This window comes from Uloborus diversus, chromosome 7 (genome assembly GCF_026930045.1).
Source record: "Uloborus diversus isolate 005 chromosome 7, Udiv.v.3.1, whole genome shotgun sequence".
NCBI lineage: Eukaryota > Metazoa > Arthropoda > Arachnida > Araneae > Uloboridae > Uloborus > Uloborus diversus.
This window is the reverse complement of record NC_072737.1, coordinates 6,177,311-6,193,477: the sequence shown is the minus strand read 5'-3', so window position 1 is coordinate 6,193,477 and position 16,167 is coordinate 6,177,311. Positions and strand designations below refer to the sequence as shown.

Here is a 16,167-nt window from a genome sequence, read left to right as displayed (position 1 = left end):
TTGGATATGGGGGTTATTAAATAATAGCATTAGAAACCTAATTGTGAGTTTAACATTGAGCCAAAAATACAAGGTCCTGGGGTCTCCCGAAAATTTTTTCAAATTGTAGTCCTAAAAACGCAATTTTAGATGATCTCTGGTGATGTTAGGGAGAGCAGAGGCTTGAGGGTGGTCCTCAGCATTTTTTTTTTTTTTTGAAATTGAAATCTTAGAAAGGTAATTGTAAGCTTTTTTATATTTTTTTTAAAATAAAAAGTAGGACATAGACAGTTATTCAAAAGTTAAGTTCCAAAACCGAAACTTTTACCGACCTTCGATGATTTTAGGAGGAGGAATTATGGCGAGGATCTCCTTGGAATTTTTTCGAAATTCAAGCATTTAAAACCAGATTTCTGACTTGCTTTACTTATCATGACAAAGGGGGAGGGAGCGGGGGACTTTCTTTGAAATTTTTCGATGCTTTATATTCGAAAACGGAGTTATAAACGATATTTCTTAGTGTTACTAAGAAGAGAGGATCGAGGGCTTTCACCCGATAAACCATCGAAACTTCAGAAAGAGAAATTAGAGAGGTAATATTTAATGCGGAAAGATGAGGTTAGTGGATAGTAAAAGATATAAAGGTCTGGTGTACCTGTGAGTCCATGACACCATGACATGGACTTTTATATGATACAGAATCTGAAGGTGAGAAACGAAGTAGATCGATAGGGAAAGGACAATGGCCAGTTACAAAAATTGTTTGGTGTGGTGTTTAGATTTAAATTTGAGGTTTTAATTTAATTTTTGGGAATAGGTCAAAAAATCTCCTGTCATGATGTTATGAAAAAGATGGGGGTTTGGGGGTTTTCCTCTTTTCTTTTTCTTTTTTTTTTTTTTTTTTTTTGAGATTGAAGCCGGAGAAAGGTAATTTTAGACGATCTTCGATGATATTATGAGAAGGACATGCTTAAGAGACCTCCGAAATTTTTTCGACACTGATTTATGACGCTCTTTAGTGATGGGGTGGGGACGTTTCTAGGTCGACTGCGGCGGAAATACTCTCCTCGAAGTTTTTCGAAGCTGAAATCCCAAATACGCTGTTGTAGCCTGTCTTTAATGATGTTAAACTAAGGAATGGGGTTCATGAGTTTTTCCCAGAAATTCTTTAAAAAGCTAAGTTTCAAAAACGCACTTTAGTTAAGTTTCGGTGACTAAAAAGGAAGATATAAGCTTTTGGATCCCTCTCTTCCCCCCTTTTGGCTACGTCCCAATCTTTTATTTATTGTATTGATAAAAAATATGAAACACCCTTCAAAACCATTTACATTTAGATTTTCCATAATAAAATTTTCAATTTTCAGCAGAGTATTTTTATTTGCTTGTGAAATGCAAGCTATATGGGGCCCGGGATAAGAAAAAAAACTTTTCTTGAACTGATCTCGTGCTTTGGTGACCCTTAAATAACCTTAATGATCTTTGGTCTTTTTTTTTTTTCACTCTATTTTATTTTAAATATCATTCCTTCTTCACTTCTTGATAAAGTTTTGTTTCAATTTTCAATTCATACATGATTTTTACTTTCAAACACTTATAACTTTATTGGTGTGACTATTAACTTTAATATTTTTAATCTTTCTCGCTAAATTTTAATTTTTCTCCTATTTAAACCATATTTCTGGGGCCTGTGTATTTTTCTATATACATAACTCTGATTTGCAGGATGATATTTTTAAAAAAATAGGAGAGGTAAATGGTAGAAAAGGTCAGCTGCCTCTGAGAATCATAGTTTTTTATATAATCATTTTTAAATTGAAGGGTCTTCAACCATTTGTTTGATCCCATCGATGGATATTGAGGGAGAAAAATTAAATATTTTATTTTTTGCAAAAAAAAAAAAAGTTAGAAACGCACATTTAGGGGTCTTTACTTAAATAATCTGTATAATACAGAATTTCGGATGCTGCCTGTTAAATCTTTATTGAAAAAATACTTTTCGTCACTTTCATTGCAATTGTTATTATGAACAACAATTCATAACAATTGTGAATTGCCATTCATACATGAAACTTGAAAATGGACAAAAGTATTTTAACTTTTAAATACTGCCCTTGTTTTTCTGTTTTTTATTGCATTACTAAAATGAAATTGGCGGCCCCTTTTCCGAAAAACTGGGCTGGTGTAACACCCCCCCGGCCCCCTTAGCGACGGCCTTGAGCTCATGCGTAAAGAGGGATTGAAGTTAGAGAATTTACGTAGGGGTATTTACATTTTATTGTTTGTAGACAGGGCAGGTCGGCCCGAAACATGACCGGCCCACCGCACAGTGGGGCGAAAACGACAAAAACCGCTTAAAAGGGTAATTTTTTTTCTATATTCAACCAATTGCGAATTAATATATTTGCACAGGCCTATATCTTAGGCAATCAGAACTAGAATTTTAGAGCCCTTCGTCCCATAGACTAATAATAAGAGTAGACCGAGCTATGGCAACCCTTTTGCTGCTCATAAACCAAACCATGTGACTGGTGGATATCCTAGCAACAGCGGGCGTTAATCGTAGCAGACGATCAACGCCAGCACGAAATAAAATAAATAGAATTGATGGAACACGGAAGAATGATCTTTTATGGAGTCCGATTTGTAAATTTGTTATTCTAAGTTGTAAATATTTTGTTAACATAGTGAGTTTTTCGTTTAGATAGTATTGTGCATTTTCTTTAGTCAATTTCAATAACTCTCTAAGCAATAAAAGATGCAAGCGACCAAGAAGAATCAGCAAACAGTAAGATTTTTACCTACAGTTTCAATTTAAGATACCGATTAGTACATTTTTGCGTTAACGCAAAACGTTTACGCCATTTCGTTCACGCCAACGCTGACAGCTTCAAATGAAATAAAAGTTACCGAAACCTGATCAAAAACTATTACTAATGTCAAAATAATGCATAACTAAAAGAAAAACAGTTCAATCTCTGCACCTGGAAGTTTTTTTTAATGAAAACACATTGTGCTGTAAAATACATGTCGAGGTGCCCAACTATAGATAATGCTGCCATCTAGCAACCATGAGCTGCCAAAGTCTTCGCCAAGCCCTTCCACTAGTCACATGATACATCTTATGAACCAATTTTCTTCATCAGCAAGAATGAGAAAGCTCGGTCTACTCTTATTATTAGTCTATGCTTCGTCCACTACAAAGCTAAAGATAGCCTTTAGAAGGTGAAGAACCATGAATGAAGGGGATTTAAACAAATTGCTTTGAAGCAATCTATATATTTTTTTCTTATTAATGGCGGGTATATTTAATTTCTCTCGTGTCCGACGATAGTAAAAGAACAAAAGAAAGAATAATCGAACATTCAAACAGATAATTGGTTTTGATCAAAACCGAAAACTTGGGATTTCAAAGTTTTTTTTTTTTTTTTAAACGCTCTACAAAAAAATGTCCTCTTATGTCCTCTTAGAAATTAATATTAATTAGTCACCAATGGTCTGTAGAAATACCCTGAAAAGGAATTAGCTGCGTAAACCTGCGAACTTTGGACTTTGAGCCCAAACAAATCGAGAAAAATCCATTATAACATGCCTGAGTAAACAAATAAGCGAGAGAGGTTTAAAAACACTTTTAAGCGCTTTTTGGCGTTTTCGCCCCACTGTGCACCGGGGGTATCCGCCATTGCCTGAAAACGGCAGTAACGTAAGTAAAACTACATTACGTCCATACTTTAACTATCACTTGTTTGTTATTCTTGCAGCAACAATTATACTGCTTGAAAATTCAGTTCAAGATTATTTCCATTTAATTTTTTTAGTTTTATCACGATTAGATATGTCTTTAAGAGTGCTTTCAATAATTTCTTCGAATTCTTATGTTAACTGGTTCCTGGAAGTAAAGTATTTGTTTTAGATTTCCTACAATATTTCTCTGTCGATAATTTAATATACAATTTTTACCAATAAAAAGGAGCATCTTTTTAAAATATATTTATAATTAACAGCTTAAACCATTTTAAACACTGCATTTTATTTAATACACTGGTGGACAAAATTATAGACTCAATTTTTTTTTTATTTTGCTTCAATTACAACATGAGTCAGTTTAAATTATTTTTATTGAAGTAAAGATGAATAGTTGAAGAAATAGTTCTAAAATTAGTACATCTCATCAATTAAATTAAAAAATTCATATTATTAGAAAATTTGCAAATTTAATATTTTATCATTACGTGAAACCTGGACAAAAGTATAAACTCAGAGGTAAAAAATCCAGGATTACGAGAAAGTTTCGTTCCAAAATGTTAATTTAACGCCATAGAATGAATAAATGTTGCCATCAGTGATTGCTAAAAGTTTTGTTTTTGGAAATTAATGAGAAACATATAAGTGCACCGCTGGACAAAATTATAAACTCATTTTTTTTTTTCATTTTTTCAATCATAATTTAACTCAGTTAAAAACTTTTTGTTCCAGTTAAGATAAATAACTGACTGAATAGTCCTAAATTCAGTATAACTCATAAACTTTATAAAATAAATAATTTAATTAAAAAAAATCTCAACTTTAATATCTTTATAATATATAAAACCTGGACAAAAGTATCAACTCAAAAGTAAGAAACTCTGAAGTTTGGTAGAATTTTATTCAAATACCTAATCATTTAATAACCAAAAATGAACCAATGCTGAATTACAAACTTACAATACGGAATAAACACAATTATAAGCTGACAAAATTTTATTAATTATTTTTTATTTGAGTTTAATTAAGTTATATTTGCAATTACTTCAGTAAAACAAAAGCATAGATTTAGGAAAATGTAATTTTGCTATCAACATAGATAAATTGAAAAAAAAATCAATATTTGAAATGTTTTAAAAATTAACACTGCATTAAATCTAGCCATTAGTGTAAACTACAAACTTTTAAAAATGAGTTGGGCCCCCAGTTTTCTGAACTACCTCGAATATGCAACTGGGCATGTAGATTTCACAAGAGTTTCCAACAGCTGCAGTGGCATATGGTTCCATGCTGAAAGTATTGCCTTTTTTATTTCTCTGTGGTTTGGTACTAGTGCCGATCATGATAAACTTTGCGAACCGTAGTCCCCCAAAGATTTTCAATCGGATTAAGATCCGGACTACGAGCTGGCCATTTGATAACTTTGATACCCCAGCGCTTGAACCATTCTTTTGTACTTTTCGCTGTGTGTACACTCGCGTTATCTTGCTAAAATAGCCAGTTACCTCCAGGAATCAGATGAGCAAAAGGTAAGAGACGATCTTCCAGTATTAATTGGTAATCTTCAGCGTTCTATCTTCCACTAAGAAATGCCAATCCTGTTTTACCATGCTGAGAGAGTTATTTATCTTTACTGGAACAAAAATTTTTTAATTCAGTTAAATTATGATTGAAAAAAAAAGAAAAAAAAATGAGTTTATAATTTTGTCCAGAGGTGCAATGCTATGTTTCTCATAAATTTCCAAAAACAAAACTTTTAGCAATCACTAAAGGCAACATTTATTCATTTTATGGCGTTAAATTAACATTTTGGAACGAAATTTTCTCGTAATCCTGGATTTTTTACCTTTGAGTTTATACTTTTGTCCAGGTTTCACGTAATGATAAAATATTAAATTTGCAAATTTTCTAATTTTATGATTTTTTATATTTTAACTGATAAGATGTACTAATTTTAGAACTATTTCTTCAACTATTCCTCTTTACTTCAATGAAAATAATTTAAACTGAGTCATGTTGTAATTGAAGCAAAATAAAAAAAAAATTGAGTCTATAATTTTGTCCACCACTGTACTAGTGGTACCCGCACGGCTTTGCTCGTAATAGAAAAATTAAAAGGTCTTTTGGTTCGCCTGTATATTAACAAATAATGTATGGTGAATTTTCTCGCCCATTGGCTTGTACCCATGTTACGGTTCCACGTTATAATAATTTCGTATCTCGCCAATTGGCTTGTGCCCATGTTATGGTTCCAATTTATGATAATTTTGTAATTTACTCGTCCATCTTATGATAATTTTGTTCTTAAAATTGGAATAGAAAAAGAACCACATCGAATTTTCGAAAAATCGCTTCGAGGTGCACACCCCCATGCTATAAACTAACTTTGTGCCAAATTTCATGAAAATCGACCGAACGGTCTTGGCGCAATGCACGTCACAGACATCCAGACATCCTCCGGACAGAGAGACTTTCAGTTTTATTATTAGTAAAGATATAGATAAAGAAAATTGGAATAGAAAAAGGACCACATCGAATTTTCGAAAAATCGCTTCGAGGTGCACACCCCCATGCTACAAACTAACTTTGTGCCAAATTTCATGAAAATCAGCCCAACGGTCTAGGCGCTATGCGCGTCACAGACATCCAGATATCCAGACATCCTCCGGACAGAGAGACTTTATGCTTTATTATTAGTAACTAGTGGCACCCGCACGGCTTCGCCCGTAATAGAAAAATCAAAAGGTCTTTTGGTTCGCCTGTATATTTACAAATAATGTATGGTGAATTTTCTCGCCAGTTGGCTTGTACCGACATTACTGTTCCACGCTATGATCATTTCGTATCTCGCCAATTGGCTTGTTCCCATGTTACGGTTCCACGTTACGATAATTTCGTAATTTATGATACTTTTATTCTTAAAATTGGAATATAAAAAGAACCACATCGAATTTTCGAAAAATCGCTTCGAGGTGCACACCCCCATGCTACAAACTAACTTTGTGCCAAATTTCATGAAAATCGGCCGAACGGTTTAAGCGCTATGCGCGTCACAGACATCCTACAGACATCCAGACATCCAGACATCCTCCGGACAGAGAGACTTTCTGCTTTATTATTAGTAAAGATGCAATGCTTTTCAGGTAGGGCAAAGAAAGGAAACCATTATCATTGGTAACGTAAATCAAGGCAATCAGAGAAAAGTCAGGGAACTTTTTTTTCCAGTTTCTGTCGCAACCCTGGATAAAAAGTGCAGATACGACTTTTATGCTTTGCACGACAATAGTTGGGGCAAATCTAACCTGGAAGTGTTGTGATGCTGCAATTAGGAATTGACTAGCCTTCACAATGCTACCAGGTTAAGTTTCCCACTTTTATAGTTTTATATCAACACTAAGTAGTGTCTCTTCTGCTTTTGAGTCTCATTTAACAAATAGTCTATTCAAATTAAGTTAATTTATTGAACTGATAACTAACACAAGTGTATCACAAGTAACTTAGGGGATTGATTTATTGATTTATAAACTTCAGTGTGAATGCGTTTCAACTTCACTGCCGTTCAAAGTATGAGAATGAATGGCTTGAATTTCCTTCTTGATAGTTCACATTGTCATTTTGTAGAAAGTAAAAACTATTATGCATCAAAGATTTGTCTTGCATAAACTAATAATATCAGCGTGATTCAAACATTCAAAGCCAACTGTGTAAATTCGGAACTATTCTGCTGTGGACAGGTAAAGTGTGTAGTCAGGCTATAACATTAGCTACCGTTCCAAATACAATAGAATTGTAAACTTAGCAGCACATTCTCTGACTTGGCTAAAGAACTTGCAAGCCGTAAATTTCCACAGAAAGAAAAAACTCTTGATCCTTAAAATTATATCAAAAAGTTTGTTAAAGCAGATTGAAGTTTTATTATGATTATTGGAAAAAGTTATCATAAAAATTTGTTAGAACTAGTCGACCCGTGTGGAACTCCGCACTGTACTTTGAATCGTTTCATAAGGCATTTCGCTCTTTAAAAATTTCAAAGAAAGAATATTATGAAGAAAAACCGAAAAAAGTAAACGGAAAAAAGTAAGCGCACAAGAGAAGGCATGTAATTTGAAGACATCAGTAACAAAACCTCGTTAAATACAACGTTGTGATAATTTGATCATCGCTCCCCTTTTGGTTGTACGTATTTTCAATGCAAATATTAATATCATTAAAAATGTGGCTGAGTGACACGTGAAAAATCAGTAATTTTGCATGTGAAAAAACAGGTTGTGGCAAATACAGTCCGCCCATGTGAGCATCTGACGGAAAAAAAGAAACATTAAAGAGATATTTAGTGGCACAGATTCGAACTGGCGCCATTCTGATTAACAGTACGACGCTCCAACAAACCTAGCAACTGTGCCTTCCTTTTCGAATGCTATTCATTGAAGGAATGCGTAGTAAAACACAGTAAAAAAGTTTTTCGCCGAAAAAAACATAATAAGATCATGCGTCTAATGTTTTGTCATTAGCCAGCATGATACGATTTAAAATTATTCGTAAAACATGGAATTTGATTAAAGAATGAGGAAGATCTCACGTAGCGATTGAAACAAACATTCTAGAGAAGTAATAAATTCAATTGAAAAAATAAGTGTTTTTATTTTTGAATATTCAACAATTTCCCATAGCAGGCTTCTTTAACCTATACGGCTTAAATGCCCGCACTTGTTTTTCTTTTAATCGAACACTTAAAATTCAAAACCAAAACCAGTTGAACTGAGTCCGTTTTTTAAGCATAATTTTTCGAACGCAGACAAAATGCTTTTTTTTTTTTTCAGCCGCAAGCAGAGGAGTAGAAAATGATTTCTTACTAATGAAGTTGATAATAATTTTAATGTTTTCTATCGTATTCGAATAAATAATTAAAGATTATGAAACTCGTAGTTTTAATTTGGCGTAGTATTTTTTCATTTGTACAAAAGTTTGAACACTGCTATTAGAAAATTCTACATTTCAGCATACAAGGAAAATGTTTTTCTGCACAAAAAGGATTCCCTTGAGGTATATCTAATACTTATTTTTATGCTTACATTATGCTCAGTGGTCTGGATGGAGTCAAAGCTTAAAAAAAAGGGAAGAACACCCTTCGATTAGCAGTCAACTTATCAGAATGATAACTGTAGCCTTCATAAAGGAGTCAAAACACCAAATAGCATTCCCACTGCATTTATTTTATTAAGTGTGTTATCTGTTGCATGTTATGATTACATGTAATGCGTAACATTACTGTAAATTTGCTATTATGCCGGACAGTCCGAACTGGCCCGAAGTTCAGACAGTTTATAGCCGAACGCTCTACCGAAAAAAAAACCCAAAGGTAATTTTAATTTTTTTTTCTTGCCGAGAAATGTTTTTATTTTTAAAAAAATTTTACAATTTGTTATCGCAGGCTGTTTGAACCGTTATGACTTAGATGGCAGCACGTGTTCATCATTTATCAGCACGGTTAAAATACAAAATAAATTGAACTAAGTTCTTTTTTAAGCATAGCTTTTCAAATGTAGAAAAATGTGATACGCTATTTGTTTTTTTGCAAAAAAGAAGAAAAATATATATATATATTACCCTTTAAATTGAGGGAGTATTTTTTTTTTATTTGTACAAAGAGTGAAAAACTCATTAGAAGAATCTATATTTCAACATACGATTTATTATATTTTACTGAACAAAAAACAATTCCAATGTAGTCTGAAATCTTAAACCTGTTACTTTTATTTTCGCTTACATCATGCTTTAATTTTCTTCCCGGAGCCAAAGCTTAAAAAAAAAAAAAACCCTTGCAATAGAATATCAATTTAGCTCCGTGTTGCATCAAGTTTTCATAACAGCTAGGAGCGTTTCTACTTCATGTATTCCCTCATATTTGTTATTCATGTAATGCGCGATATTTTTCTAATTTTTTTGATGCAGATTGTCCGGACGTGGGCCCGAACACGCATTCTCCTGGTTACCAGTCGAACGCTCTGCCGATCAAGCTATTAAGCTCTGTCGGTAACAGTACAAGTTAAAGTTATGAATTTAACCGAAAACCTCATTCCGGTTCTTTAAAACAGGTTTTTTTGCCCGAAAAAACAATTTTTAGACCGTGGGTCTATTTTTCGTCAGTAGCCTGCACGATAAGCTTTACAATAAGGCGTAAATCAATGAAATCGATCAAGAATTGAGGGAAATCTCGCGTAGAAACCAAAAACAGGCTACAGAAATAATATATAAGGATTAATCTTTGGGCAAAACTTTTGAAATCTAGCAAACGCTTTTAAAAATTGGCTAAATAAACATTTGAAAATCCTACTTCTTGGTCATTTCATGAAAAAGCTGCCATGTCATTCCGCTCATGACAGCTCATATATTTCATGAAAATAGTTTTAAAGGGTAATGAATAAAATTTTTTGGCTTTAGGAATTAGACATACATTTGAGCTACAAAACTTTGTTCATTGCCCTTTTAAATGATTGGTTTTAATAAAATATATGAGTGGTCACGTGCAGGACAAAATGTCCTATTTTCCTTGGAATGGCCCCTATGGACTTTGTGCTTGCATATCCTTACCCCCCCCCTCTTTTTTTTAATAGCCACTGCAAGAAAAAAAAAATACTTTCTGGTTTTTTACACACACTGATGTTCCCTCCACATACACTATGCTCTCAAACATTTTTTAGAATTATAGCCTATACCCTCAAGCTTCAAAAATTTTCATTTCCAATTCAGATTCTATTACCGCATTTTTAAATTTTCCTAAAAGAAAAATAAACATTTGCGCTAACCACATTTTCTGACAAGTAACCTTATTTCTTTATATTTCTTAACACTCAATAAATCAACGCCTTTTGAACGCGCATGATCGCATATATGTATACACATATCATGTATATTGTGTGCACATATATTGCATACACATATATGTGTACGCAACGCGTATGATCGCATTGTGCATAGTGGAATACTGGGAGTATACCCTCTGAAAAATTGATGGGAACTTTGCTCTTTACATATTAGCTTCCCTATCTTATTTGTAAGTTACAATTCTTTATTTTATAATGCATCATATATGAAGATTATGTATATTATTAAAGAATAATAATTGCTATTATGATGAGATTTTCTTCATTAAGGTGGAAGACGATGATGACTCCATGAATGATGATGATGATTCTGAGGAATTTGAAGATAACTTAAGTGATTTAAAAGATGAACTGAACAGTATTAAAAATGATTTTGACTCTGAAAAGTTTGATTAAAGTGTTTGGCATAAAGAAAGAGACATGTTTTCTGAACCAAGATAAAGTGTGCAGAATTTTACTTGAACTTTTCCCATCGTCTCAGATTCATGATTTTTTATAAAGAGTACTATTGCTCAGTCAAAAGGGTCTTTTAAAAAAACAGAAGCTATATATTTCTTAGCTCGTATATGATCACTTATTCTGCTTCATTCTTTCTTTTCTTTTTTAAGGGTTGGTATCTTTCCACCTGTGCTCAGCAAAATTTTCTTTGGTAACTAATTTCGGTACTTGCTTAGATTAGAAAATTAATATCTTTAGATATTTAAAGCTAAAGGCTCTCTTCTTTTTATATACACTTACAGACTGCATTGTAACTTTTCTAGTTTCAAGCAAAATGAAAATGTATCTTGTTGGTATTTTTAATCCTTAAACCCCAAAACAATATTTGAAAATTTCTTTTATTTTTCTCCATGCAGTACATCATTTAAGTTTTCAAGACTTTTTAATATCTGTTTCACTCCTAAAAATTTTTTTACGTATGTTAAGTGACTCAAAGGTATTTATTGTCATATGTTTTTTACCAACAGGTAATTTAAGAATCATTGTTATGTAACGAATTTGTATATTATTTATTTTACCATTAGTCTATATATAAATGTTGTTTAATTCCCTCTTTGAACATTGTTTACGAATTGGTATAAAATGCATAGTTTTCACATTTCACCTCAATAATATGTTGATGCAATGAATTTATTCACACGATAATTAAACCGTTTGTTTCAAAAGCCCGTCAAGCGACAAAATTTCTAATTTTAAGAAAACATTTATATCATCACATTAAATTATCTAATTGCAATTGTAACAATTTTTGCCAAAAGAAATATATCTAAATGTGCAGAAGGGGCCCACCCCCGTAAGAGTAAGGGTGCACCCCTCCCCCTCAAATCGCAGAGACCCCCAAAATGCAAGAGTTCCCCCCCCCCTTCTCAAATAAGAAAAATACCCTCATAACACCCTAAAAATCCCCCCCCCCCCTAAAAATTTCAATGACGCAGTCTGCGCTATAACCCCTCCTCCACCCCCTAGGTGGGCACACCTGTAAATATGTATACATTTCAGTTTAAAATATTGTAATCCTTATCTATTTTTTTAAAATAAGGGTAAAAATGCTTTTTCAAACTTTTAGAGCTTATCGCTTGACTGGTTTTTGAAATAGTACTCCAAATTGGAACTATTTAAACTTCCCAAGTGATATTTGTATAAATTGTTGAAATGTATTCTGATTTTAAATAGAGTTTCTCTGATATTTTTTCACTTAACATTTTTTAAGCTCTTATAATATGCATTTTATTACTTTGAAGTCAATTTTAAAGTTAACTTTGCTAAGAAGTAATATAGCTGTAAAACTCACCAACATAGCTGTGCAGCTTCAGAAACTCATTCTACACAAGATTAAAGGTAGCATTTGCATACCGTTATATAGTCTGCTGTACTGAGTCATTGAAATTTTTGAAAGTTGATTGTTTAATGTATATTTTATAAATGTACAGTTGAAATAAAAATGATTTTTTTTTCATTGGTGCATGTTGCTTCCTATTGTCCTGTTTCATTCTTTCTCTCCAATTAAATCCTTCATTTCATAAGCACTTGAACCTTGTTCAGACTTTTTATAAAATTCCTTACACTTTATTGTGTGAAGTATATTGGTTTTAGAAATAATGTTTCTAATTCTCTCAAAATAAAATTTTCAGATCAAAAATATTTTCACTTCAGTTTTAAGATTTACCCCAGCTTGGAAAAATCGAGGCTCTGGAACTGAGTATGTGTATGGTCGTATATTATCATTCGCTGAAATTCAAAGTTCATTCGGCCAATTTTAGAAATTCCCTACCTCCCGTAAATTTAAGTTCGGGCATCCCTGAGAGTATGGGAAAGTAAAAATTTTAGGTATATGGACTGTGGGTGCAAAAGACTTCACGTTCAAATACTGAAAATGTATTACTGTTCAAAGAACAGTGGTAAAAATAATTATTTTTTGTCGTAACTGAATATTTAATTTGAAGTATGTTTAAAAAGAGATGCAATTAAAACTTGTATATATTTCCTCGAAAGAGGGAAATTGGCGAATATTGACTTTCACCATGAATATTTGGTCGGCTAATATCGAAATATACCAGATATCAAACTGTCACAGTAACGTAATATACATATCAGGACTGATTCTGTGCTGGATTGTACTGATGTTTGTACGCTTTATAAAATATTAAAACTGTCCTGATTTTTGACCTGATATATTTGTAGTATTTTGTCCTGATTTTTTTTTTCAAAGCCACTACTAAGTCTGACGTATGCAAAATCTGAAAAAATAATGTTCAGTTAGGTATGTTGCAGTCTTTAGCTGGTGAGTATCTCATGATCATCCTTTTGTTGAGCAATAATTACGGGAGAAAACTGAAGTTGGAAAAAACAATCATTATTATTATTATGAGTATTTAATTAACTACAGGACAAAAAAAATATCGAGGGACAAAGGATATGCACTTAGGCATACCTAGGAACCTTAAAATTTGAATCTATTCATTTATTATTGAAATTATAAAGATGCATGGCTTGCAGAAGCTCAAGGACACATCAAATCATTTCTTCATCCTTGCTCTTAACAATTAAAACTATAACCAGTTTATAATTAAGTTTTGCGTAATACTTGTGAATGACATTTACTTCATTCCTCAAAAATAAGTCTTATAAGTCTTTGAAGAATATATACAGTTCTGTCTGTCACGAAGGAGATTTCAGTAACTCGCTCCCTGTAATCGATTATATGTTATTAAAATACTTATTTCTACTTTACATAAGGAATATATTTCTTGGTCCATAGCAATCAGTGGACATTGCTGTAAAACCCAATAAGAACGACAACAAAAGGGATTATAGGAAGACTTATGAAACAAGTAAATTGTTCCACATTTCCAAAGACAAATATAGGGGCTAAAGATTTTGATAAAATATAACTAATTACACAAGTACCACTCATGAATAAATTATTATTTTCTATGTAATCGTGGCCAGAGAGAGCAACTGCTCTTCCCTACATTAGAGCATGTTTTGTTCGTTATCTGGCATAAGCTATTTCCAAAGGCAAATGTGAATTTCTGACAAATAGACTTCTGTTTTCCCGCATGTATTTAATCCCTTTTTTCTCAAACTTACGTTCTATCACCACAGTTTACCGATAAAAGGTAATAAAATAGAGAAGTTAAAATCATAAGGAGCATTTAATTGCTAAATGTTATTTGCATTCTTAAAATCATCTTATGAACTCTTCGCCCTTAATTTACAAGGGCTGTTCATGTAGGGGTGCCCACCTAGGGAGAGGGTCGGGGGACCATGACGCAGACTGCCCCATTGAAATTTTTAGGGGGTGTTTTTATTACCTTTTTGGGAGGGGCTTCGTGATGTTTAGGGGAGCAGGCACCCCTGATTCATTAGTGAAACAAAAATAGTTGGGGACCTGAAGGGTGCCTTAATCATAGTGTAAACTCTTATTTCAGTCAACTGCAGCAAGCAAATAACAAAGCCAATAATACTGGGACATAACGTAAAAAACGGGAACGTTATACCGTAGTTTTTTGCTGTTCTTTTAGAAAAAAAAGCGATTTAAAAAGTAAGAAAAATGAAATGTAAGAAAGATATTCCCGATCGCTAATACACTCCTGTTTGTGAGAATTGCAACACACGAAGGACTTACGCGAGTGAGCTGAAAATTGCAGGAAATGTAAAGTAAGGCATGATATGCAAATGATTAGAATTGCAGACCGGTAGCGCATGCGTATACTGAGCAGCGCGCTCTGAACGGCGGATCGAACCGAATATAAATAGACGGCTGTAGCGAGGCGTGTATGATTATCGGTGGTTATATGCTAGTGTAAACGTTAACTGAATCTTTACCATGCCTCTTCGACGAAAGAAAGCGAAATTTGAGCAAATTTCGGAGTTTGAACGGGGCAGAATCGTCGGCCTTCGTAATGCTGGATTGTCTCATCGTGCAGTAGCCGCTCGTGTGCAGCGTAATAGCAGCACAATCATGCGTATTTGACGAATCCCGCTTCAATTTGTGGCACCATGATGGCCGAATTCGTGTCAGGCGCTATGCCGGTGAACGGCACATTCGGAGTGCATTATATCGAACGCCACAGTGGACGAACACCCGGAGTTATGGTCTGGGGTGCCATAGCATATTATGGACGATCACAATTGCTACGAATTGTGGGCAATTTGAACAGTACCCGATACATAAACGAAGTTTTACAGCCCCAAGCTATTCCTTTCCTGCAAGGATTGCCAGAGGCTGTATTCCAGTAGGATAATGTTCGTCCACATGTCGCCAGGACTACCAAATCCTACCTTGATTCGCACCAGGTACAGCTTCTTCCCTGGCCTGCATATTCCCCGGATATGTCACCGATTGAACATTTGTGGGATTTCGTTGGACGGAGTCTCGCTCATGATCCTCATCCTGTTGCTTCGATAGAGGAACTTTGGTTGCGCATACAAACAATATGGAATACTCTTCCGCGGCAGATATTCAAATTTTGTTTCACTCGATGCCGAGTCGTGTAGCAGCTCTTATTGCGGCGCGTGGTGGCCACACAAATACTAAGTTCTATCTCTTTTTATTGTTTGTTTGGTTTGAAAATGTTATATCATTTATTTGTATCATTACCACTCAACTGTGTATTAAATTTCATTCAACTGAGATGCTTCCTTCATGGTGTTGCAATTTTCACAAACAGGAGTGTATGTCATATTCATATCATGTGCGATAAGTTTCGTTTGTTTAATCATGATTTTTGTAAAGGGTTTGTTTTTGTGATTGCTATTTTTTGAAAAATTAGTTTTTACGATCGCGATTTTTGTAAAAAGTTCGTTTCCACTTCTGATATTTTTGTTACTGGCTGTTTGTACTCTAAAAATGACTATCAATAACATACTGTTTTATTTCCGGAAGCCAAAGTTCTTTTTTTTTTTTTTGGAAAAGCTGTGCAAAGTTTCATGCAATCGGAAATGCAGCTACTGTAGAGCTTTATATGCCAGAAAATGTTTATTCAGTCTTTTTCTTTCTTTTTCTCAATGGCTGTTTAATAAACATTCTTAGAAAATTTTCTCCGCGTATATGGGTATACGT

At 33.6% G+C, this 16,167-nt stretch overlaps 1 protein-coding gene across 1 annotated transcript in view; it reads left to right on the top strand.

The window, feature by feature from the left end:
* Positions 1-12,558, top strand: part of LOC129225575 (general vesicular transport factor p115-like) — a 64,892-nt gene extending 52,334 nt beyond the window's left edge. Inside the window, exon 21 of the mRNA XM_054860024.1 lies at positions 10,875-12,558. Coding sequence (XP_054715999.1) covers positions 10,875-11,000 — 126 coding nt within the window. The 3' untranslated portion in view covers positions 11,001-12,558. The remainder of the gene's footprint in view (positions 1-10,874) is intronic.
* The last annotated feature ends 3,609 nt before the right edge of the window (positions 12,559-16,167 follow it).